Source organism: Epinephelus moara, chromosome 8 (assembly GCF_006386435.1).
Source record: "Epinephelus moara isolate mb chromosome 8, YSFRI_EMoa_1.0, whole genome shotgun sequence".
NCBI classification, from domain to species: Eukaryota; Metazoa; Chordata; class Actinopteri; order Perciformes; family Serranidae; genus Epinephelus; species Epinephelus moara.
In genome coordinates, this window is record NC_065513.1 from 37,199,325 (window position 1) to 37,225,483 (window position 26,159).

Consider the following 26,159-nt stretch of genomic DNA (forward strand, 5'->3'; position numbering starts at 1 on the left):
CAGCCTCACTCTGACATCTCTCCACTTAGTGCATGTATAGGTCCTGTTTGTGCATGTGTGTGTTCGGACCTGTGTGTAATTGACAAACAGAGTGAAAAATTGAATTTCCCCTCGGGGATTAATAAAGTATATAAAATTTAAAAAAGATTAAAAATATATAGCCTATATTTGTAGGACCAAATGTGTTGGGTGTTGAAAATATCTGAATATACCATGAATCTATAATGCACACGTAAGTAGTACATATATATATATATATCATATATATATCATATATGTGTGTATTTATATCATATATTTATGAATGTTATATAAGTTAATTTCCCATTGGAGAACTTTTATTAAAGTTACAAATCTCTGTCAGAGCAATAAATAAATAAATAACTTTATCTATCTCAGTCAAAATGAGCTCCATCAGTGTGCTCCCTGCATAGTGACCTGTAGGTGAGCCAATCTGAATCAGATTGAAAAATTAGCCCGGTTAAATCATGAAGCGTCCTGAAGAGGGTAGTGTTTATTTTAAGGTGGCACGGCAGCAAAAACGTGTCTAACTCGGGGGAAACGCCGCTGGGCAGCCCGGGAGTGTTACGGCGGCTGAACAAACATGTCCTCTGTTTGATAGTCAGCCCAACAAATCTGAATCAAGTCAAACTTTAACGCGTAACTTGAATATCTTCCAAACAAAGCGCTCCCCCTCTTCCTCCCTGAGCTGCACAGTCCGCGGTGCCTCCTTAACTGAGTGCTGGCACTTCAGAGTGGGGAGTGCAAAGGAGAGGGTCAGAAAGATTGGTGGGTGGGGATATAACCCTTTTGGGAGAGGGAGAAAAAAAACTAAAAAAAAAAAAAAAAAATCACGTGTTTGGAGATCAAAGGAGATCCGCTTTGTAGAGGGGGAGGAGGAGGAGGAGGAGGGTGAGAAAGAAAGAGGGAGAGAGGGAGGGAGGGAGAAAGAGAGACAGAGAGGGAGCGTTTGCAGGCAATGTAATTGACAAGGCTCGCAGTGGTGAAATAAACACGCTTCAGCCCAGGCGCAGCTTTTACTGCACAATTCTGCCTCTTTGGACGCATCGGCCGCAGCGCGCGCAGACCTGATTTCAATTACCTTCACCCGATTAATTAATCCGTGTGAAATTATGTCCCGATCGGCGCAGATCCAGCCGGCAAGATGATGATTTTACCACGGAGAGGCTCAGATCGTGTACCCGACTCGGTGGTCCTGGTGATCTTCGTGGTTGCCGCTTCTCTTGGTACCGTTTTCGCCAAGGATACTGCCTTTGTGGAAGTGGTTCTGTTCGAGTCCAGTCCCAATGGAGATTATACTACTTACACGACTGGCTTGCAGGGACGGTTCTCCAAAGCAGGAGCCACTATCAGCGCGGAGGGGGAGATCGTTCAAGTAAGTCTGCTTCCCCTCTTTATGAAGAGCACCAAGTCCCCAGCAACACCATCGGGACGCGGGGTGTAATTTCACCAAGCTGCCCTTCTTAAAAGTTTCTCCGCAGGGGCTGGGGGTTGACAAGAGTTGTGTATGCTGTGTATGTGTGTGTGTGTGCAGGCGGTGTGAGGATGGTACTAAGCTTGCAAGCATATGCGGTCACAAGATGGCTCCTATCTTGTGGAATTCATTCACAGAGAAAACATGCTCTTGCAGGTTATTTTGTTGATGTCTGGAGATCTCTTGTGCGCTCCTCGCTGCGGATCGCCCTCACCCAGGAACCCACGCGTTTTGGGGGGGTGCTTTCCTAAAAAGTAACAAATCCTCCACCGCTTCCTAAAAAGTTTGCAAACTTTTTAACCGAGCAGGTTTTACGCGTTTCACGACACCAGCGGGGCTGCGAGGCTGCTGTTGGTGCTCGGATCTGACAGATCATCCGCCTCAGTGGCGACTCTGACCCAAAAAGGCGCTTTCAAACAGGAAAAGTTGGTTTTAATAGTGGAATAAGTTTGTTTTTATGGACCGTACCAACATGTAAACTAACCCGCACGTCCCGCCGCCTGCAGCCTGTTACTATGCAGCACTCATCAACACTGCCTTTGAAGCTGCATGCTTCTGGTTTAGGCTTACTTGTAAGTATTTTATAAACATATATAAAGAATAACAGAGCGAGTAGTCATCATGGAAGAAGCCTCCATGTTTTGCATCTTTTATCCCCCCCCCCCCACCTCCCTCCCTAAACATGACAAGTGCACTTGGCTGCAGAGCTGCTTGTGCTAATGGATCCAGCTTTGATCGAGTAAAAGTCACTAAAATATGAAGCTTTTCTTCCAAAGCCAAGTGTTTATTTGAAGTTTTATAATTCTTGCTTAATCTACTTGGCCGCTGCTTGTAAGGCAGCAAAGAGTTTTGGGGGTTTAGTCATGTGCCAAAGATTTAAAAGTTTTATTTCCTGACCTTTAACCCTGTGTTTTTTGGTGATGGAGGGAGCAGTGGCTCTTTGTGAATGACTGGAAGGCACTTGAATGTGAAGCAGCTTTTGTATGCGGGCTTTGAAGTTTTTGGAGGTATCTGTAAAATGCAAACTGCTTCCAGTGGATGACTGATAGCTGGATGCCTCTTCACTTTGATGTGTCAAGTTTTGGAGCAAGCAGGGTGGAGGGTACGCACATCTAAGGCAAGAGTCACACAGGAGATCTGCACTTAAATTAAAATCGCTGCTTGCTTTATGTGAAGTTTTGGATCATCTTGAGATGAAGGTGTCGCCGCGTGAGTGTCGCCTCACAGGCCACAGCAGAGATGCTGGCTCTTGTTTTCATTTGTCGTATAAAAAGAAGCCAGTAGCTGCTGAAGTGTGACCTCACACTGAAGAAACTATTGAGCTCATTGGTGTGTGGTGGGAGGCCAGGTTACAATTCAGCCTGTAGAGAGATAGAGAGTGAGAGTTGAGGGGTGAGGGGGTGTTTAAATGCTGCAAATACACATTTAATCACCACGTTGCATCAAGTGTGTCCTGGTGGGCTGCATCACAGGAAACTGTCGTAGGATTTGTGCAGCACATCACCATGAGTCAGAAGACGGCGATTCATCCGCCTGTGCTGAGTTTACTCATCTAGTGGCACCCCCCTCTCTCTCCATCCCTCGCATCAAGTCCACAGCAGCATCTTCTCAGAGCATGCATCCGTGTTTGTTTTCCTCAGAACGCTCTTACTCTGAAAGAAAGATGATATGTGCGGATCAAAGCGGAGGATACTCAGCACAAAAATGGCCCCTGTTTATACACAGTGATGGCCATTTGGCGCCACTCGCTAACCACACAGAAATGTCGGACCTCAGCTTTACATCGAAAACCACATCTATTTAGGTTTGCTTTCTTTGCTAACATAGCTTCTGACCACTTAGAGGCAGCTTATATTTTGTCAGGCTATAATGAGGGGCAGTCTGTCCAGCACGGCGCGCTGTCTTGAGTTTCTTACAACATATATTCTAGCGAGGATTTATGCAAGTTGAATCTGACAATGAATGACAGCCATACAACCTGAGGAGTATAATTTTAAACTGGTATCAAATTCCCCACATGCAAATTCTATACTTGTGAAATAACATTGCAGGAACGTGTTGGGAAATTGCTGCGGTGTTGTAACGGATATAGTTTTACACTGGAATCGGGTTAAACACAAATATTTAGGTTCCTGTGAATTCAGTTGTCCGCAGTGACCTCTGCAACCATCGCACTTGTCAACTTTTTTTTGCTTAAGTTCTGAGCCGTCTTGTGTTCAGTGAATGGGGCGCTTGATTTGGTCTGGCTGAGGTTTATGGGGCCTTCCAGTCCTCTCTTCTGCTGTTTGAACAGAGCCCTGAGGGGTTTGCGTTGCCTTGTGTGTACAGTAGTGGCCAGACCTCAGCAGGTACGGGTTCAAATTCAGGGGCAAAGGGGGGGCTTGGCAGCGTTCCTGAGCAAAGACCCAACCACGATTGCCGCTCTTCCACCTCACTTTTGCTGATTCCCTAAAGCTAACACCCGCTCAGCTCTGCCTGAAGAGTGCGAAAAGTGGCAAACGCTGCCAGGGGCCAAAAATAATAAATTAAGTTAATTTGCCTCTCGCTCTGGCTCTTAAGGGGGGAAGCATGACGACGCAGATCGGGCCGCAGTGCCAAACCCCAGGCCTCCCAAGCCAGTTCCCTGATTGCTCAAGTTCAACTCGGTAATAGCAAAGTAATCAGTGTCTCCTTAAATCACTCCATCAAGACCTGAGACTGTGTGTGTATCAACAGGCATTTCCCTAAGACGACCTTAAGAGTGTATTTACATCATTGGTTATTAACTCTGATTCTTGGCAACCAGAGTAGTGCAGGTTGGCCATCCTGCCAGGTAGTTAATTGTATCCGCCTCTTGTCCTAGATTTAAATACTTCCTGATTAGAGTGCAAGAATGAAAAGGCAAAACAGCAGCGCTTTGGGCCCAGAGAAAGGGATTAAACAAAGACACACTGATTTATAGGACTTGGACTTACCGTTGTATTTTACACAGTTTAGAAGTTGTAGTAGTCTTGCTGTACCTTTTAAGATACTAGCAGCAGTTGTGAATTGCGTCCCAAGCAAACCAAACCAAAATCAAAGAGCTAGTGGCGACAAACGGCAACTGTTTCGTCATCTTACGTTGCCTGAGTCTTGGCTAAAAAGTTGCACTTGAGCACACCGCAAAGACTACAGCCAACAGCCAACTAGCATGTATGTGGCAATCTGTATTCGTCATTCAAAAAGGGAAACCAGAAGATCAACAGGAAGGATTCAAGATGCTAGTTTGCATGTTAACAATACAACCCGATGGCGAAAGAACAAATTATATTTACGGTACACTAGGTTTGATCTCACGGCCTCTTGACTTGCTTGTTTTCTGTCCTGACTTCCGTTTCTCCTCTCATGCACTGAGCTAAACTGTCAGTCCGATTTAACATGCTGGATTGGATGAAAAGCAGCCGTCAAGGGCCAACTAGTGCCAACGGTGCGGGACACGCCACAAAAAATAGGGCGTCAGACGCTCATCAATGGCCCGGCATTGACCGTTACAGTGGATCTTAAGCCTGTTTAGTAGGGCAGGTGATGGCAGGTGTAAAGATGGACACCTAGACTGGCAGGTGTTGCCAAACTCAGATGAAAACGCTCTGCCTCTAGATGCCTTCTTCTTATCTAACTTCTGGAATGGCCTTGCAATGCAGGACACTCAACTGCTGGCCCCCATGTTTTTCACATTCCCATCATTGTTGACGGCACATACACACACACACACACACACACATACATACACACACACACACACACAGCACTCCTGATTAGTACACGTTTAATGCGAAGGGAAACACCATCTGCTGCTCATCACTCTCCATTGTCTCCCGGACGCCAAATCGTCTTTCCTGTAGCGAGATGAGCTGCGATGCACTGCACGAGCGCACATCTGCCTCCGATTTCCAGCGGGCCCGTGCTGTCAGCATGTGAGTGAGGAGCTGAGGCAGGGACGTGGCAGGGGCACCGGGAGGACCAGATGGAACTCATAGTGTCGTCGGCCAGAACCAGAGGGAATAATGTGGCTTTTGCCTGCTTCCTCTCAGAAGGGACGCAGAGACGGGGACATCCCCTGAATCCACTGTCAGGAAGAAGAGGCTATAGTTTCCCAACACCCATGAGCTGTTTCACCTTTGAACTCCATCCCCATGCGCATGGAGCGCCAGTAACTATAGCTGGGAGACTTCATGATGTGGTTCTTTGAAAGTGGCTGTTTTTTTTTCTGACTGGATGTGCAGGGGGAAAGTGGTGGTTTTGAGCTAAGACAACGATGAGCTTAAATACTGGAGCTCCTACCTTGGAGCTGGCAAGAGTTGTGTCGCGCTGCATTTAGACTATAATGAGAGCTTTAGTGGTTTAAGGCATCCAGCGCGCTTTCTCACCACAGCCTGGAAACCCCAAGAGGCCATAATGGGCCGGGCCCAGACGGGAGGTGCCAGGGACCGGGCCACTCCCAGCGCCAAAGCAACAGTAGCAGTACACAAACGCTGGTTTAAAAGGTTAAAAGTGCTGCTCCCTACTTTTTTCCATTTATTGGCTTGGCGGTCGCAGCTGTATTTTAAGTGCTATCGTCTCTTAACCGCCACCCTGTTTCACTTTCATGTCCCAGCCAAAGTAATTTGAGGCTGCGTTTCTCCCCTTTTCGGAATAGAACAGACTAAACTGTTTTTCTCTTTCTCTTGCTTAACACCCCCCTCCCACACACACACTCTCACCCCCCACCGCCAGTCTGCTCTTTTCGGTGCAGCCAAAATTTGTCATGCATCCTTTAATGCCTGTGTGTGACTTCAAGAGATGGCTACAGATATCTCTTAACCAGCGTGTGCTAATGAATCGTCAAAACTCCCGTTGTACTGGTGCTTTTAATTTCATATCGAAAAACCACAATTGAAATTAGCCACACTCGGCACTATTTGTTTGCATTTATTCTTACAATACCACAGCTATTAGCCAGGACTTTATTTAAACATATGAAACCATACCTGTGCATCGACATCAACGCTTGCTGGAGTGTTTGTGTCAATGCAGATGAGGACACGGGGACCAGCAGCATCACGAGGTTCACCTGCTGCACGGCAACTCTGTAAACAAGGGAATAGCAAAACAACCCCATGCTGCATGCTGCTCGTGCACCTGGGGACTGTTGCTAACGGTTTTAATGATGATTAGATTTGAAACAGTGCACTAACTGATGGGAATTTCACTGCAGGTTATTGTGGAACTGGTGACTTCATCCCTACCTGGTGTTGGAGGGTTTTAGGGCGACTATGAACCAGAACGTCCTGATCCCGGACCTTTCTTGGATACACTTCCCCACCTTTCTCTGCCCTCGTTTCCTGTAATCTTACTGTCAGTTTGCTAAAAAAAAAGGCAAGAAACACCCCCAAATCCTTGGAAATAGTAGACTGCTGTCACTTTTTAAGCCTATGAAGAGTCAAAATATGTCTAGAGACTAAGCTAACAGCTTCAATTTGCTTAATTTGTCCAAAAACAATTTAAAAAGCCAAAGATATTGAATTCACAGTGATTTAAACCAAGACAAATCTTCAAATATTTACTTTGGAGAGGCAGACACCAGGCAATATCTGGCATTTTTACTTGCTAAATAACTTGAAATGATCATTCAATTTGTAAAATTGTTGTCAGGTTTTTGTAAATCGGCTAATTCTGCGACTAATTTTTGATTTGTAGAATAATGAAAATGTAAACAGTCTATTTTTAGCATTAAACTGAAGGCACCCGTTGCCCTCGTAACATTCAGGTACACCTAACTTCCTGTTGGATCTCTTAGTACTTGTTGAGACTTCTTAATTGGCTACACTGTGTCTCAAACCAGCAGCCTCTGTTTTTCTCTCCAGCGCCTGGCTCTTTCTCACTGCGCGGCTCCACCTGGAACAAGTGCATGTTGGTACTGGTGGCCCCAGTAGCTATGTTAGTTTCCACTGGGCTGAGTGGCTGAGCCGATCTTTGATGTTCCACTCCAGGAGAGATTAGCAGTCAGCGCTGGTGCTCTCTGCCGCTGCTGCTGCTCTCTCTCCACTATCCCAGCCTTTTCCCAGGGGAACCTCACTCCCCCGTGTCGCTCTCCTCCTGATCTGCTATTGATTACGAGTCCGAGCTCATTTGTATGAACGCCTTGTGTTTGTCTTCTGCTTTACACTCCAGTGATGAGGAAATGTTAATTCAGCTTTGCCCCGGGGCTGTGATTTTTCTGTGATGAGTGCTGGGAAATGCAGAGGATGTCACACTTTGACAGGTGAAAAAGTGATTTTTCATGCCGCCTGTCTTCACGCAGTTTATTTTTGAAACGTACTTTTAACAAGACGAAGAAGAGCCCGGAGTGCTTTTTCTTTTTTTTGCTTACTGCCTGCGTTTGATGAAACAGAGCTGAAAGGCCCAGTCCATCCCCTCAGCCCATATTTTTATCCACTGACACAGAGGGTCTGCAAAACAAAGGCTAAGGGGTCGAGGGTTATGAAATGACAATGCTCACAGTGGCTCATCCAGGCAGAGGCATGCTTTGTTGTCGGCCAGGAATGTGCTGACTAACCGTGGAAGGCCACAACGCCAGCCTCCCTCTTTTGTTGTACTTTTTTCGCCAATAGACTAGCAAGGTAGCTGCGCTGGGAGTCCATTTCTCTCTTCGCACCGCACTCCATCTGCCTCCTTCCCCTCCTACCTCTCAGATCCTCAGCCCTCTCACTACTCGCGTTTGTTTTCATGAAAGGAGAGGTCTTATCGCAGATCCGTCCCACTCACTCAAGTTCAAGAAGACAGGGTTCAAAGTTGTGTACATCATTACATAATTATCAGCCTCATATGCCTGCAAAACATCATGTTGCTTTAATGTAACGAGATCCTGCCCTCTTGTCATTTTGATTCATACTCGCGTGTTTTCACCCCAGTTGCAGTTTCTCTGGTTATTGTTCTGGGAAGCCATTAAGGGTTTTGTGCACATGATCACCCTCGATCTAATGCATCATATTAATGTTGTGAGGCGTCTCCTCCTGACGGGCCCTCTGTCAGAAACCCTGCTATTTTTCACTTCCCCCTTTTTTGTTTCCGTTAATGGATTCCAACACAACCGTGGCAAAGGTCATTTACAGGGGTGCCAGATGGGGACAAATCAGTTTCAGGTGGAAGCTCCGACCCCATCATGTTCATCTCTGCCATCGGCCTCTCATCTTGTGTCTCGAGCCCTACGTGTGTGTGTGTGCAGGTAGTTGTTGCAGTAATGAGGAAGATCCAGGCTGTAACACAATGGGGCCAGAGGTATGATGGATTGGACTTGCTCGGTCAGACGAGAACAAGTTGGGTTATCTCTGCTTTTTTTTGCTCTGGTGGAGTAGTGCTGCATGTCCTCTGGCTCCACAGTGAGATATATCACTGCATCTTCCCACCTCCTCCTCTTCCTGTTGCTAAAGATGCGCCCTAGATTTTTTGAAATGAAAAATGGCTTTCTTTTTTGTGTCGTCCCTGTATCATGGGTATACTGAAGATATATTTGGGGCACAGGGTTTTCTATTTTGCTCTTTGCTGTCTCTCTTCTTTTTTTTTTGCACCTTCAAATATTTATTTTTGAAGGATAGCTCCTCTTGTGCAGTGCAGCTGCACCCAAAGCTGAGATAAATCACTGGTTTCTGTAGTTGTAAGAATGAGACCTTCGCCAACGAATCCAACGCTTCAGAGAACTCCACGAGCCCCAAAGGGTCAGGTGTGACTACTCCTTTCATGAATCTACAAATATAGTACCTTCACTAACACGCCATGCCAATAAAAGCTCTGTGGTGCAGCCTCAGGCTTTGATAAAGCCTCCACAATTCCTCCTGTCCTTCCCCTCGACCCCCGTCGGCAGCTCAGGCCATGCTGCGTCCCTCTGCAGCCTCTGGACCCTGATCAGGGAGGGGCCTGCGGGGTTGGGTGAATAGCTGCCGGGAGTCGTGCTGCGGGTGTAAACCACATGAATGTGCCGCCTGAGCAGATAGGATCAGGCGAGGCGGGGAGGCCTGGGAGGCCGCGACGCTCGGCGCAGCTCCACGCGCTAACATCAAAGGCAGTGCCGAAGGGGGGGCGGAGGAGGGGAGGAGGGAAGAAGAGAGAGAGCGCGAGGGCTGGGCCAAACTCTTCAAAGGCCTCTCTGAGTAATGCCGGTCCTGATATGCGGCGCTGCAAAACTGAATGATGATGTAATTGCAGGCCTTCGAGCTAAATCCGCTCCCATACAAATAAAGGTGGAGGTGTGTGTTCCCTTGCACAAGCACGGTGAGAAAAATACTTTTGAGTGTTGTGTCGAGGAGTTTAGAACGGCCCACAGGCGAAGGTGTTGGGTCACCTCATGGCGCTGTGCTAATGTAAGGATCCTGCTGAAAGGAGTTTTATTTATGTTTTTGATGGAGGACTTGGAACGGGAAACAGTTTTTATCTGATTTCAGCAGATAGCTTAATCCACTGGGCGTTTCTAAAGTACACAACAGGTGGAACAGAGTTGACTCTGTTCTTTGTAAAGTTTATACAGGGCCTGTGTGTGTGTGCGTGCGTGCGGTGAAGAGTGTGTACATGCACTTCGCTTGTAATGTGTGTTAAACCAAGCATGACCACCAGATTCTTTCAAAATGCCCCCATGATCATCAGCCTGATAACTCATTGACAGCTCCCATGACAGCTGAGAGGCACACACTGCGGGGAAGTATCTCCCTTGTTGAAAGCGCACGGCAATAATTCACCGTTGTTGATTTGGTTTGCCAAAGGTTATTTGCATGCCTGCGATTGAAGTCCTCTTCTCCGCGCCCTTGTTGTTGTGATTGTATGTCCCTTTGATGTTAAATTAGCAGTAAACAGCTGCACTTTTTATTTATTCCGAGTTCACGCAGAGGTCGGCCTTTTAACTCGTGCATCCTGGGTCGGAGTCGGAAGTCAGGATTGCAGCACAAAGGCTTTGTTGCTGGTTGTAAAGAGGAGACCTCCTTGTTTCCAGCATGTAGATTGCAGCAGTTCATGACTATCACAGGACCATCCAGCTAGTCTCTGTGCTTTGACTGGATGGAGACAAAACACAATTCATACCAAAGGTTTTTATGCTGGGCTGCAAGTAACAATTACTTTCTTTATCAGTTGATCGTCTGTTTTTTGATTAATGGTTCGGTCTGTAAAATGCCCGAAACAATTCATTTTTCTGTAACCACTTACAGTATCCTGTGAAGGGCTGGAGCCTATCCCAGAGAGGCAGGGTACACCCTGGACAGGTCACCAGACTATCACAGGGCTGACACATAGAGACAGACAACACTCACATTCACACCTACGGACAATTTAGAGTCACCAATTAACCTGCATGTCTTTGGACTGTGGGAGGAAGCTGGAGCACCTGGAGGAAACCCACGCTGACACCCTGGGGAGATTAAATCTAATGGGTTAGGTTAAAGGGACAGTTTGCCCCCAAATCAAAAATACATATTTTTCCTCTTACCTATAGTGCTAATTATCAGTTTAGATTATTTTGGTGTGAGCTGCTGAGTGTTAGAGTTTTCAGCTGTAGACCAGCCATACTACACTCAGCAACTGTATCACCATGCAGAAGGAAGCGTGCATCTACTTATGGAAAGAGCTCATGCTTGTGATAGTGAAACATGTAAACATTAATGGCGTCCTCCTAGGCTGGGCTATAATGTTGGCTAGCTCATTGGTTTGTGGTGAGCTAGCAGTTGATGCATGCTTCCTTGTGCACGGTGCTATGCTTGGTGGGTGTAGTTCAATAGAAAGAAAGTAGTTCCTCCATGAAACTGCTCACAACAAGGTCATTGCTGTTGAGTTTTTCAGATGTATTGTTTTTAGCACTTTGAGCACCACAAGCTGAGTTCCATCTAGCTCTATTAATTGGAGAGAAGGCAGACATCTCTACGGCCGATATCTCCGTCACACTAAAACAATCTCGATTAATAAATAGCACCACAGTTCAGAGGAAGAATATGTGTTTTTGATTTTGGGGTGAACTGTCCCTTTAATGTGTGTGACTGAACAAGCAGCACTTCACAGATTGTGCTGTTCATTTTAATTGCTTTAATTCATAACTAATTTAGGTAATTGATTGAAACGAGTTCATGAAGCCAGTTTAATTTGCAGTTCTGATATTTACTCCAGCTTGATGTGCTGCGAATATGCCAGCTGTTAAAATGCTCAATTACACTCGGTTAAACACTGGAGCCTGTTCCTGATGCAGAGCATCATCAGCGAATGAGCTGCGGAGCATCATGAACAAGATCAGTCTTGGCCAACAGTTTCACATAACTGTATCCACACTGATATTGTGTAGCAGTGAAAGAAGCAGGCAGGCCTGCTGTGAGTTAACGATCACATTGCGTTTATTTCAGTGTCAGTTTGCAGGTGCACAGCACGTCTAAAGTGCTGCTGTTGGGTGAGAACTGCAATTGAACTTCATGGTGTGGGTGAACAACGGCTATCTAAACCTTCCAGCCACAGATATTCTACAAAGCACCATGGGACATCGTACAAAGCAGCCTAGAAAACCACTCAAGGAAAGCTGTGATTCAGGATGTCATTTCTCAAAGCAGAACAGTTTAGAGTGTCTAGACTGGATCTTCTATACGACTTTGAATGTAGACTTTCCTTACCCTGAGTTTGCACTGGCTGCACTATAGGATGATGAAAATATTGGATTAGGTGAATGGGATTAGCTCCTGAGTCTAAGACAAATTTCACTATGGGGACAATACCGTATTGTACAAATAATGTCTTTAGAGGTAACCCACAGAGGCATCTTAATTTATACAATATAGCATATACAGTGGATCTCTAATGCCCTTTTCCCATTGGACAAAAACCCACTAACAGCCACCAACGTCTGGCGTTTGTCTTAATTGGGAAAGGCTGCAATCAGCATTCGTTTGCTGGGACAAATAACTCGCAGGTATTTATTGGCTCCAGCTCTGATTGCCTGTGATGGAAACAGGACACCTGATTGCCATTTTTTCCCCCTGCGATGGCAAAGGCATAGCCCGTCCTACCATCCCTCCCTGTTTAGGTTTAGGCAAGCGGAGTAAGACTGGTTAGGGTTAGGGTAAGAATGTCAGGGTAATGCGGATTTATACTTCTGCGTCAAATGAACGCCATGCCTACGCCGTAGGTACGGCATTGTGAAGACAATAAAGCCCCCACAAAACAGTATTTCAGTTCTTGTGTGTGATGTATCCTGGCTTCATATCAGCAGAGGAAATCTCAGCTCGTCACTAGACTAATTTGTACAATGTAAAATGCCATAGGCTTGTGCTAATAACATTAGCGTGTTATATTTGTTTGGAAAACGTGTTTAGTATAAGACAGTTGTTTTGTTAGTGAACCTTGTGAGTTGTAATGGAGCTGAATTCTGTAAAGTTACCTTTGTTAAATGTTGCTGTTGTCCCTGGGTTCATATGAGAAGAGGAAAAGTCTGCTAGCTGCTAGGCTAATTTATATAATGTAAAATGCCATAGGCTTGTGCTAATAACGTTAGCATGTTGTATTTGTGGGGTGTTTGTCTGTGGATGCTGCGAGTTATAGTGAAGCTGATTTGTGTACTTGAGTTTGAAATTGTCTCTATTAAGCCATGTTTAATGTGTGTTTAATGTGTGTTTAATGTGTGTTTTGGGTGTGTTTTGAATGAACTAAACTTCACAGAACGTTATAGACAAGTAAAATCACAGACGGGCATATTTACATACTTCTCTACTGCAGGGCGGCTCTTGTTCACTGCAAATGAATTAGATGTGTCTGGACAATATCTTGAGCGCTGCAGTCAGTTCGGTTAATGGATATGACATTTTCTGTCATGCAGATTGTTTCCGCACTCCTGTAGTCCTGCTACCCCACCCACCCCTCCACCTTCCAATCCTCCCCTGGCTCAGTGTGAACATCAGTGTATATGAAAAGGTCAGGACAATTACTCCTGGCCAGCTGTGCCCATTTCTGTCCCTTTACAATCCATCTGTGCGCCCCTCATTACCCCTGCATGTTGCTGACAGGAACAAATGTCAAGGTATTTCTTTTTTTTTTTTCAGCATACTTTTTTCTCAAACTCTGATTAAAGTTCACTAATATGAGGAACAATAGGAAGGAACAATCAAATTGTTTTGTGTGTGTCGAGATGCAGCACATTGTTGCTAGTGTCACTGCGCTCTCTCAGTCTCACCCCTTCTCTGTTTATCCAGATTCATGCTTCTGTCATATGTCACCGTAAAAGCTGAGCATTGCATTTTTAGCAACTGTAAAAAAGAAAGAAAAAAGGCACCGAGGAGATGTTGGCTATTCTTTGCTTGGCAGCGTTTGGGCAGTTTGTCCAAACACACTTGGCTCGCTAATGATAACTTGTCCTTGGACATGTCAAGGAATCTAGTTTCTCAGAATGCTGTTTTGAGAGAAAGGAGAGATCGAGTGGGAGAAGATGGGAATGACAGAAAAAGACGGGCCAATACAGCCCTTTGCTATTCCGTCTGCATCCCACAGGCATGTGACAAAGTCAAATTGTCACCCCGGGGGTGACATGCATCCCGCAGGCATTTCGAAGTAAACACATCCCAGGGATGTGGCTCTGAGACTTGGATAGTGGCCTCACCAGGCGGATGGAAGTTCTCTGTCATATAACAGCTGCAGGAGGATCTGAAATTTGTATATTGTAGAATTATTTATGCAATAAATACAGCTCAAATATTTACTTTACCCAAGTATCAATAAAGGGATAGTTCAGCATTTTGGTAAATACCCTTATTTGCTTTCTTGAGTTGGATGAGAAGATTGATAACATTTTCATATCTGTCTCGTAAATATGAAAACAGCTAGTCTGGAATTTGACTGTGGGTGTTAGCAGAAGCATTCAGACAGAAACCTTATCTGTGGGATAGAAAGGACTGTAGGGCACCACCTGGACATAATATAGGTATGTGTTATAGGTATAACGTTTCATACGTAGCATATCAACAATTCTAAAGTGAACTGACTTTGTTATTGGGAGGTGGAGGGATGGTGGATGCGAGACACCATGGCAAGATGGCTGCCAAGCTGCAGACAGCACTTCGAGACCAACGAACAACAAAACCAGCTGTTTTTTAATGAGTCATCACTGCGTTTCCAGCGGGGATTGTGCCCCCAAAAACGTGTACTTCAAGCTTAAACTTTGTCTTTGTCTAACTATAACCAAGTGGTTTCAACGCATCTGCTCCATAACAACATGTATCGTATCTGGCGCTTATCACACCACTGTTTGAGACAAATAATCAACAACACTGGTTGTTTTTTGGCCACTCTGTGCGGCATTCCCATTTGTATTTGTGGCACCGAACTTGGGTGTTTTGAGGGACACATTGCGACGTTTCCCAGCGCTGTTTGACACACCAAACTTAGGTGTTTTTTTACCAACTCATGCCTGTTTTTCCAGCAGCTTTTGTCCCACCAATAGCGGGTGTTTTAAGCCAAAACATGATCTTTTCCCAACCATAACCAAGTGGTTTTTGTACCTAAAGCTGACCCCATCTTCACAAGAGCGTTGCTGAGAAACAAAATAATGCTGCAGAATAATGTACAAATGTAACATATCTGTGATTTGCAGAAATGAAAAACATTTTTCCACTGGGTTGTATAGTCGAGTGGCATTGTGCAGTTCTGTAGTCTTGACACACAGTTGGGTGAATGAAGCTCAGATGCCTGCAAGCACCACACTTCTCATGTTCTCTCGTTAAGGTACAGCAGGCTGCTGATCCTGATGGCAGTTTAAATATATAATTAATTCAAATCTGAGCTGACAGAACATGATGATCTTATCAAATCTCAGAGGAGAGGTGTAAAATTAAAACAATCTGAATCCACTGTTACTGATCAAAACCCATCTGAGGAAACTGCAAATGTTGTGTACTTCCTAACAGATGAGTCAGTCCATTTGCTCTAATGGCTTCCAGTGAAAATCTGCAGTAGATCTTCACAGGAAGGCTTTTATGGGAATTTTACAGTAATGGCTTCACACTCCACTCAGGTTTTCTATAGCACTGCTACCAGACGCTAACAAGAGGTCAGCGTTGATTGTACAGTAACTAAGCTGGCCTGCTCAGACCATTTCTATATTTTCCTGATTTGATTTTACACCAGACCATCCTTGTGCCTAACTTTAAGCCATTTCCTATTGGCAAACCACATGTAGCATATTTGGGTCAGCTTCTCTGCAGCATTGCCTCAAGCTAAGCTCATGGACAGAGGATTTGGTAAGCTACTGATGCATACATTCGTCATAATTATTGTTTTGCAAAAGCCGGAGTTAGAAGCGCCCCGGCAACGGGAAAGCTTCAGAATTCAAATTAGAGTGTGGGATTGAGCTTTAAAGTTGTGGCTGTTTTCTGTTTTTGGTTATTGCATCCTAGAAAAACTTGATCGTTTTGCACTCTACCCCCTGCTGGTTGGTCTCGGTTGCTTGTGTATTAAAAGCTTGAGTTGGCATGGTGCATTTGTTCTCTCACCAGTTGAGGCGGCATGGGAGCAAGGTGAGGAGAAACCCCTGAGTATACACTGCGTTGTCTTCACAGGCTCGAAAACAAGAAAACAAACGCAGCCTTTCAGTGCAGCTTAAAGCAATTTCACTTATAATTGCATCATAATGAAGCGCAAAACAGTGAATGCAAGTACATTTCTTTGTCCCGTCATTCCTTGCCTCCCTTTCATAAGTTCTTTCTGTCTTGTTTTCTGCTCTCTTTCTCTCTCTCTGTCTTCTCTCACTCTGTTAAGCATGGGAGGGGAGGGGGGAGGGGGTATAAATGTGAGACCACACATGCTGTGTCAATGTTTGCTAGAATAATTAGAGACAATGTGGGCCAATAACGGGAGGAGTGCAGTAACCTGAACTCACTTTGTTCTGCCCCGGCAGCAACACAAAAGCCATTCACAGATGCACAGATCCACAGGCTCAGTGCAGGAGCAACTGCACTTTTAGCTGGCGCGGTGCACGGCTCCGAGGAGCTGCTGCAAAATGGATTGGTTTCTATGGAACCTGAGCAGCCCGCTCTCGCTCTGCCGTTTTGTGTCGGCTCAAAGTGATGCTGATGTCACTCCAAAGGCCTTTTAAGCACTGCCTGTACATCCCAGCCACCACCCCGAGAAAACACCCCTACCCCTTGTCACCCTTCCCAGTCAACCAACACATGGCCCTGGCTTAGAGGGCCCTCTTTAACTAGAGGATATCCGGCCGCTCGGTATGCAAAGAGCCTGTGGATTCCTGACACGAATGCTAGAGCTGGACTCAGAGGTGACTTTCAGCGCAGCCAGACAACTGTTGGATTAGCAAGACACTTTACGTTGACTCCAAGCCAATAGGAGGGAGCCTAGCCAGGAGCGGGGCGTACTTGGTCAAACGCAGGCTAATAGATTCTTTTGAGCTATATATATTAGTTTACATTTTAAGCATGCCAATGCTGCTTGTGTCCAGCGCTGCTTACGGTGAGCACAGAGGAGCAGAAAGCTAATTTTTTTTCCAAAAGGGAGCACTTCTCCCCAAAAAGGAAGAGAGGAGGGAAATTAAGAACTAAGAGAGAACCAGAAGTGATTTTTATTCTTCAACACGCTGAGATATTGTCTGTTCAGCATGGGAGGGACTGAAATGCATTGATATGCCTAAATATCCCAAAACAATGCATGCTAAATGTAGCCTGAGCAGCGTGCGTTTCTCTGGCTGTAGCCCTGTGACCTGCTGCTGCGCTCACACCCCTGGGTGTGGACCAACTGGTTTGTCCCCTTCGGTGTCCATCTTGAAAGGGGACACCGCTATGGGATGCATACATCCCCCTGGAGGTCGCTGGTGTCATTGTGGCACCTGTCCCCTCCACTCTCAGCCTGTGTCGACAGCTCAGATTTATTTACATTCACTCTTGTTTTCCAGAGAAGTGAACTGGAAACAGCGGAGGATTGGTTTGTTTATCAGCTGATGGAGGTTGTGATTGCTGGTAGTCTGAGCTGCACGACTATTGCAAGCAATATTATTAGTGTCTCCTATTTCTCAGAAACAGTGTTAATACACTACCTTTCAATGTGCATTTTTGTCTTTATAGGAGGAGTGTTTTTAACCCAGCAACGGCGAGAAGGTCTCACAACCTCCCTCAAGCTCTTGCACAAGAAACACTGGAGTAGTGCTTGCGAAAGAAAAACAATGTTCTGTACCGTAATATTCTTGTTTGGACGCAGTACTATGTATTTATGCTACGTCTCATGTCGTATTTATGGGTACTTGTCTGCGATCTTGATTGCAGTCACGTCTTGTTTGTTTTTTCGACAAACCGCATGCATCCTGAATCTCACAAGGAGCTGGTTGGGTTCAGAAATACACCGTAAAGAATAACCTTTAACTATTCAACCATCCCGTATTTATTGTTGTTCACTTTTGTTTGACAGAACCTCCTCCTCACTGCTTTTTTTTTTTAGCCTGGGGACACACAACAGATTTTTCTCTTCTACCCAATGTTCTCCTTTTTAATCATTTTCAGATTCTCTCTCCGCCTCGTCCTCCTTCGCTCCCTCTATCTCTCTCCTTCTTGTTCCTTTCCACCGGGCTGATGTTCTGTTCTGTTCTCCTGGCGGCAATGTGTTCCTCATCACAGCTTGTGTTTCCTCTTATCTACAGTTCTTTTATCAGTGGCCGCCACACATGCCCGAGAGAAGGGGGTAGAGGGTAGGGGGGAGCGGCGGGGCAGCTGATGCTATCAGCAGGTGGAGATTTCACCACCGAGTTCAGGGGCCCAGTGTGGCCAGAGGAGGGCCAGACCGGAAGGGTCTGACATGGGAACATGGCAGTGTGACCACTGAACAATGTGCGCCTCGCTGTCATTTAAACACCTGCATACCTGTTTTGTTCCTGTTCTTACGTCATGACACAAAAGTGACACAAGTGCAAGAAGAAATCTTTTTCTTTTTCTGGGTTTGATGATCAAGTTCAAGCTTTGTTACCTGGTGCTCTTTGCCTACCTGTTGGCACTGCTCAAGCCATTCACCTTGAGCCATGTTCAACAGGAAAACATTATGCTCAGTGTGTGGCAGAGTTGACCGTGCAGCTCTCTCTGACCTGTCTGAATAATTTATTGAGGTTTAAATTTGTGCTTAATGGTGCAAAAAGAGTTCCATGACGTGTTGATGGCTGAAACACTTGTTGTATATACGTTAGTGCTCTCTTTTTACTATGGATGTATCACACGCCACCAGTGGGAGCTTGTTGAGAAATGCAAAGCTAGTGCATGCTTTCATGTTGAACGCACCCCAGTTGTGCATCTGGTTATTTCAGAGAAACTGCTGTTACCACTGCAGGACATGTGCACCCAATAACAACCTATAACTGACACCAGGTGGAAAGCAAATTTAAAATCGGTCATGACTTTGCTCAAATCTTTAATTATGTCTCTAATTAGCAACCAGTTCTATGTGTGGTACCTTGCCCCGAGGATGTGCAGCACATGTGAGGTCCTTGCACCCCAAATCCTTGACGTGGAGGGGCCGCAGAGCGGGGATGATGGGGACAGAGCGGCGGGTAAACCAAAGCACGGCCTCACAAAAGCCTAAAATGATATCGCTGGTTGATATCTGGATGCTTGGGATGCCTTGGATGTCTGCTGTACACTTTTGGCTTTGTCTTTGCGGGGATGAATAGAGGCCTCTGTGGTAGTGATGACAGGCTTCTCCGGGCTGGGCCCTGGCTGGCTGGCAGACTAGGTGCTGGAGGTCGGGAGACTTCAGCTCTCTCATAGGGGCAGAAGCCCGACAGGGGATGCTGGTCGTCCTGGTTCTGCCTACAAAAGATGCTCTGTTCTCTGCCTTTGACCAGCTCTTGTTATTGTGACATGCCAGGTACGCTTATACACACAAGTGTAGCTGGGAGCCAAGGGCCCCGCAGCACCGACTATATCTCCTGCCTGTGTTTGGATGTTTTGACATGGTTATGGGGTTAGCTGGATAATTGGTTTGGAGATGGTGGATTTTCTGCCTTGCATCTGTGCTAACTTACTAAAACAACATGATCTGGATAGTTTTTCCCACTGTTTTAGATGAGCTGTGAGTGTTTCAAGGACACCACATTAAATAAAAAGATAAATATTTAAACTCTTATTTTTGCAGATATTTACCATAAGAGCTGGGATGATATGCTTTCCTCCTGATTCTATGCTATCACAACTCTTGGGTGCTGATTTGATTTGTATTGCGATTTTTATGTACTAAAACCATAAGAAAAAGTTACATTTTACACTTGTAGAGAGTCTGTATCATAAGACATATTTCCAGAAACATACACCACATGTCAGTCAGTCTTTCTTTCAGCAACATCATATGGTTTATGTTCCTGTTTTTAACAGTTTATTCCAGTGAGGCACTTAGTGACCTTGCTCTGTGAAAGGTGCTATATTAAATATACTTTACTTAATTACTTACTCAAATATACATGAATGTTAGAATAAAAAAAAACACTTTTTGAAGTTAACTTAAACGGTGTGGTGTTTCCTATACTTTGATTTATTTGTAGCGGCTGCCACAATGTCAACATTGAGCACATTGTAATGCTGCACTCGGTGCATTGATTAGCTCAGCCTCTCACCCTGCTCTCCTTCTCTACTTCTCTCTATCTATTAGCCCACAAATGAGATCAGAAGTAGCTAGCTAACCCAGTGGTCCCCCCCTCCTCACTCTCCGCTGCTAGGACACTATTTGCCAGGTGGAGAGGGGGCGAAACCTCTGGATATGGACCTTTAGTGGTGGCTGTAGCACCCTGAATTCAGGCTGTACAAACCTAAACGTCAGGGTTCACTGTGGACTGGGTCTAATCTGTGTAATGGCAGCAACAGAAAGTTTGCTGATCCAGTGGGGAGTTTGTGCTGGGCTCGCTGAATTCAGGTTGCCCTTCAGGCAGCTGAAGGTCCATGGCCTTGGACTGTCCGCCATTTTCTGCTTTCTTGCATAGTTCTTGAATCAGATATGACATCATGTTACTTACAGACTATCATAATAAAAGGTGCAACTTATTTCCACCTCCACATTGATCTATATCTACTCAGGTGTGTTGGAAAGTATCTCTTGAGTCTTGAGAAAATAGGGTCCCGCACACTGCTCTTGTTCAGCATTGCAATTTATTGATTATAGTGATGTTCGAGTCCCTCTAGACCTTCGTTAAGAGTAGTAAATATTCATCAGGAAGGTCCAGAGGGACCGAACATTTGTATCATCAGTTCAGGCATTTAAAAAAGATTTAAAAAATCGTTAAAAAATTGAGATACTTAAGTGAATCAATTTTCTTTCCCACCCCTATTTACCATACCATGGAATATTGACATAGCCATTCACAAATCTATATCAGTCACATCCTGAGGGCAGCCCTATGGGATGCTAAGTGTTCAGTGCCTTTATGGATGCACATTAGATGGGTTTGGTATGAGCGTGTTTCACTGAGGTTTCATGTTCCATTCATCAAAGGATTTTAAGCTTTTATTCAGCACAGATGTTCAGAATTGACAAGAAAAGAGATTATAAACAGTGGCAAAGCTTTGACTATGGGCAACTGTTAGCTTGTTCCTAGCTGAGATGTAGCGTGCAGATGCTGCCTTCATGTGTCATGCTCACCTAGTGAAGTACAGGAGGGTGTTTCAGAAGGGAAGGAGCCGCCATGGCTGTCACAAGAGGTTTCATCATTCCTCGCTCTGCGCTAACACAGCACCGCACAGCCGGCCAAGACAAACGTGAGGTAAACACACTGCTCACTGGACTGTGTGACTCACCCTCCAACATGCTAGCAGCGCGCCCTGGGGACTCTAATGGCTGAAGCTAGCTGTGGTCTTTTCATGTTTTTTTTTAAATTATTAACGAAACAAGGAGAAGCTGTAAACGGTCCAAGGAGAAGATGGGGCTTCCACACGCAATGCATGAAGAGTGAGAGCTCTCCCAGACCCTTCACATGCCCTTCCAGTTTATCCCAATCGCTCCTCTTGAAGATTCACAGAGCCTCTTTGATCCATATGCTGTCCTCCCAGCTGGGGGGCCAGGGGATGCGAGCAGCCCTTTTGGTCTCCCATTTCAAGTCACACATTCTTTCCTTAAGGACCCAGAGGTCCCGACCCTTAGTTGCAATGGAATTTCATATGCAAAAATAGGCCAGACTTGCCAGGCTGTTTGAATATGCATTCGTCCTCTTTTAGCTTTCATCATCCTTGGATCCTCAGTATTAGGTATTCATCTTCAAGGTGTCATGGTGAGGCATATGTTAATTTTGGCTCAAGGAGCGACAGGCAGACCTTCCTTGACCCTTCGTCTTCCTCTGTCCTTTTAATATTTTCACCACGCTGATTATGAGTTTCAAAAGGGTCTGTATTGCCTGTCAAAGAGACAAAGTCTAGCCCAACAAATGCCTCGCTGTTCTATACAAACACGGAGGTGCAGGCTCAAAGTAAGTGCCCCTGCAGACTGGGCTTTAAAAATAAATCACATGATCACACTGCGGTATAAATCAGCTCAAAACCGCACTTTTTTAATATGGGAAAGTGAATTCTGCCACATTGCACAGCTCGTATTTATTGTCAAATCTGCAAATTCCTGTGCACTCAACATTTGGCTCCCAGAGAAAGCTCTAGTTGGCACTTTTGTGACATCCTGTCTGAATTATGGTAACTTTTTCATCTCCAGAGGCAGTATTTGCCATGGCTGTCCCTTTTCAGAAAAGGGCTTGCAACCTACAATCCTCTTAGATGTGGAGCCAAATGCCCCAGAGGTTACAGCCAGCTAAGTGGTTCCTTGTTTCTAATAAAAAACAAATCAAATAACATGGATCCCTAGGGGTTTATAACACTAGAGTCATGAACTCTTGGGCAGATAAATCTCTTCCAAATATCCCCATACAAAGGCATGGATGTGGGAGGAACTTGTTGGCTTTGATTGTATAATTTATAAGCCACAACGTGCTGAAGAGAGTAGAGGAAGGGAGGGTGGGGAGAGCTCTGACCACTCAGCGATGGAACAGCCCTCTCGACTGTGAAATGACCTGATCTTTCGAGGTTGGCCATTACCTTTTCAAAGTGGTCCCGGTAACGCCGATGGCAGGAAGTGCATGTGTGTAAAGCGGGTTTGATGTTTAACTCCTCAGCGGCGGTTATCCCCAGGGTCTGCTCATTCCCAGCCCTCGACCCCGCAACTCTGCTTCCCCTTCACTCTCCGGCCCCGTCAGCTCCTACCTCTGGCAGCGCGACCAGCGAGAACAGGAGGAACAATACTGCATTTGTGCAGCGCTCTGCACTCGGCCTGCTGCTAAACAAATGTTCGGAGGAATTCTGGTGGCTGGCCTTGCCCCTGGGCCCAGGCTGATCCCACAGTGACTTCATAAACACTCTCTGGGGTGATCAAAAGAACAAATCGCCCTTTATAGGGAGCTATATGGTGATGGAATTATTTCCACACCAATTAAAGTTTACTTTTCTCTCCCCTTGCCGTCATGTGGACTATTTATTTTGCTCCTGCAGCAGAAAGAGAAATGTTCTGTCGCCCAGGGCTCAGACATGCATTTTTGGGGAGGTGCAGGCTTTGCAAGGGGGTGAAGTGACGAAGGCATGACAATCTAGTTTATGCCACTTTCTCCGCCTGTAATTGCCACTGATGTTGTGGTAATATTTACAGGGTGGTTTACACGCCCGTTGTCCTAAATAACTTGTTTTAATGGCGGTCGGGGCATGTTATTTTACATGTTTTTTTAAATTCAATTTTCTCAGAGGCGACTTCTTACGAAATCCCGAAAATCAAAACCACTTAAGTGGGAGAATCTAAAGCGTATCCCCTCCCACAGTGGAATGTATGAAATCCACAGACCCTGTCCTCAGGCGGTGGTGTGGCTTGACGGGGTTGGAGATGAGGGGGATTGAATGGCCGGGTGACATGGATCCACACCCAGACCTTCGGCCCATGTGGCCCTGAGGTGACTAGTAAAAGGATAGGTGCACGCAAGATAACTTTGGGTATTATGTGGCCTTTTCAGATACAGGGGAATTCACAGTTAAAAGGGTCTGCTCCCCCAAACTGCAAACCTCCACATGAATTTGACTATGACAATGTTTCTTTGGATAATCCACATATCAAGCTGTTAACTGCTTTTACAGGGGACTATTTCTTTGGTAGAAAGTAGTTCTGACTCAACCCGAGGCTTTCGGGTTCAGTAGCATTTTACCAAATCTGGATTCAGTGTTGAATCTGTTTACACCCAAAGCCTTTCAAATCCCTTATCAAATCTATTCAGGTTTCGCTTTAAACATGAAGCAAAAAAATAATCATCCGTATATTTAAGGACTATAACTCAAACATTGACATTCAAATACTGAAAGATTTGATTAGATTGTGTAGACTCTGATTTGAACAAAGTGTTTTACCAACTGGAACCGGATCCAAACTGGAGTAGCCTCATCTCAAACTTACACAAACACATCTTTTCTCTGACCTGGCCTCACCTGCTAACACCTGCCACTGCGAGTCCTTCCCCTCAAATCATTTTCCCGCACCTCGGCCAGGCCTCAACTTGGCCCAGCACCTTTCTGCTTTTTATCTCCACTGATGGAGCCAGCTATTGAAGCAACCTCAACGCCACCACCCCCCCATCCCCACCCCTCCCCAACCTTTCTCTCTGTCTCTTTACCGCGCGCCTGCACAATAGCCTAGCTCGGCAGAGTTCCAAGAGCAGTGTTTGTCCGATCACCACTGCAACCCCACCCCCTTTTATTGGTGTGTGTGTGGAGGGAGAGTGAGTGAGTGAGTGAGTGAGTGTGTTGGTTTGTGTGTGTGTGTGTGCACTGTGTTTTTCAAGCAGCCAGAGGGAGGAGGTGTGGCTGTATCGTTATGGTAACTTAAATTGCCATAAAAAAGGAAAGAAAAGTACAGAGCTGGATATCTAGGGGGAGTTATGTCGAGCATCCAAGATTCTGGAGGTAAAAATCTGCGTACAGTGTTAGATGACTCGCAGCTGGAGTGTTTCCAGGCCTTTGATGGGAAATAAACTCTCCCAATTGAATCATCAGTACAAATGAGGAGCAACTGTGTTGGAAAAAATCTGGCTCTTTGATTAAAAATGCAAAGGCACACACCTTGTTTGTCAAAAAATAAGGAAAGTGCAGCGGGGTAAACATCCAGTCACTGAGCTTCAACTTCTGTTGTGTATCTTTTTAATAGCTTTCAGAAGTTAAAGATTATGGTTTGTAGAAATGTGATTGAACACTCGGCGATTTAAATCAGTTCTGTTTAGGATTGTGGGTCAATTGTGGATGAATTCAGCAACTGTCCTGTGTTGTTTTGTTCCCATTTTCTGTGACAGGCGTCCTCTTCATGGCAACAGGGGCTGAGGCTCATGGGTAGTGTAGTATTTAGAGCTAGACATGCCAAACTGACAGAAAAATCAACATTTTTCAGTTGTTTTTAGTGATCAAAAACTGATACTCATAACATGAAACATGAAAATATAGTATCTTCATCCAAGACGCCCCTGTGTGTCTGTGTTGTGCAACATCACCAATCACCAGAAAAAATTGTTGGCATTGAACATCTCTGCAAACCACGGATATGTTACATTTGTAGGTTATTATGTAGTGGATACCCTGTGGTTAATGTGTGGTTAGGTTTAGGCACAAAAACTACTTGGTTATGATTTGGGAAAGATCATGTTTGGGCTTAAAGAAACTGTTTTGGGGGCACAGTCATGGCTGGAGAAGCCATCAGTGTCTTGGTAATAAACAACCACTCTTCATGGCGCTATGCCCGGTTAAAATATGGCACTAAACACGCTTGGTGGCTGAAAAGCTGCTGGAAATTAATCAACGACTTGCTGAAAAACAACTGGTTTTGTTGTTTGTTGGTCACGATCAGTGGTGTGAAGCTTGGCAGGAGTTGCCAAGCCACTCCACCACCCGATGACAAAGCCGCTCATAGACGACATCCCTTTGGAAACATTGAGATGATACGTATGAAATGTACAAATGTAACATGTTAGTGATTTGCAGAAATGTACAATGCCAACATTTTTTTTCTGGCAACTGGGTTGGGAACTTTGAACATTTCATAAAAAGAAAACTTTAAATTGAGAATTTACAGTTGGGGAAAAATACTTCTGGAACTAGCACTATCTCCCATTTTGTAACTCAAGGAACAGGATGTTGGATGTGTCAAGAGATTTCAACGTGCACTTCATCATGTGCTTGCTTTCTCTCATTTACCTCTTCATCCTCCAACAAAAACACACATACACACTTGTACACACACCTCTTCTCAAGTCCTAAGCTTCTATACCCTGAGCCCAGCTGCTCTGCCAGGGTAGGCCCGTTTCATTCCCTTTTGTCCATGCCACTGACCTCCGAGCGCACTGGGAGCACACCTCTGAGGGGCCTGGCCCAAAGCCGGACGCTTGATGTGGACATTTTTGGAGCAGCGGGTCCCCCTCACCCGGGCAACCAGGCCCCTTTGAGCCCTTACCCCTCACTGTTTGCCCAACCACTCTTTCCTCCTCGGCCCACTCTTCTTCTTTTTCGCCGTGGGACTGGAAGAAAGCTTGAGAGACAGCGTGCTGTTTTGTGCACACTGCTTGGTTGTGCTGCTGGTGGCCGGCTTCCTACGGTGCACCAAAGCTCCCATTCACTTTCTCTCCCTC

General features: G+C 45.4%; 1 protein-coding gene across 2 annotated transcripts in view; it reads left to right on the forward strand.

Annotated features, from left to right (window-relative positions):
* Positions 1-956: 956 nt before the first annotated feature.
* The window catches only part of znrf3 (zinc and ring finger 3), an 89,933-nt gene continuing 64,730 nt past the window's right edge, over positions 957-26,159 (forward strand). For both annotated transcript variants that reach the window (XM_050051819.1, XM_050051820.1), the window contains exon 1: positions 957-1,396. In XM_050051819.1, the coding sequence (XP_049907776.1) occupies positions 1,166-1,396 (231 nt within the window). In that variant the 5' untranslated portion in view covers positions 957-1,165. The remainder of the gene's footprint in view (positions 1,397-26,159) is intronic.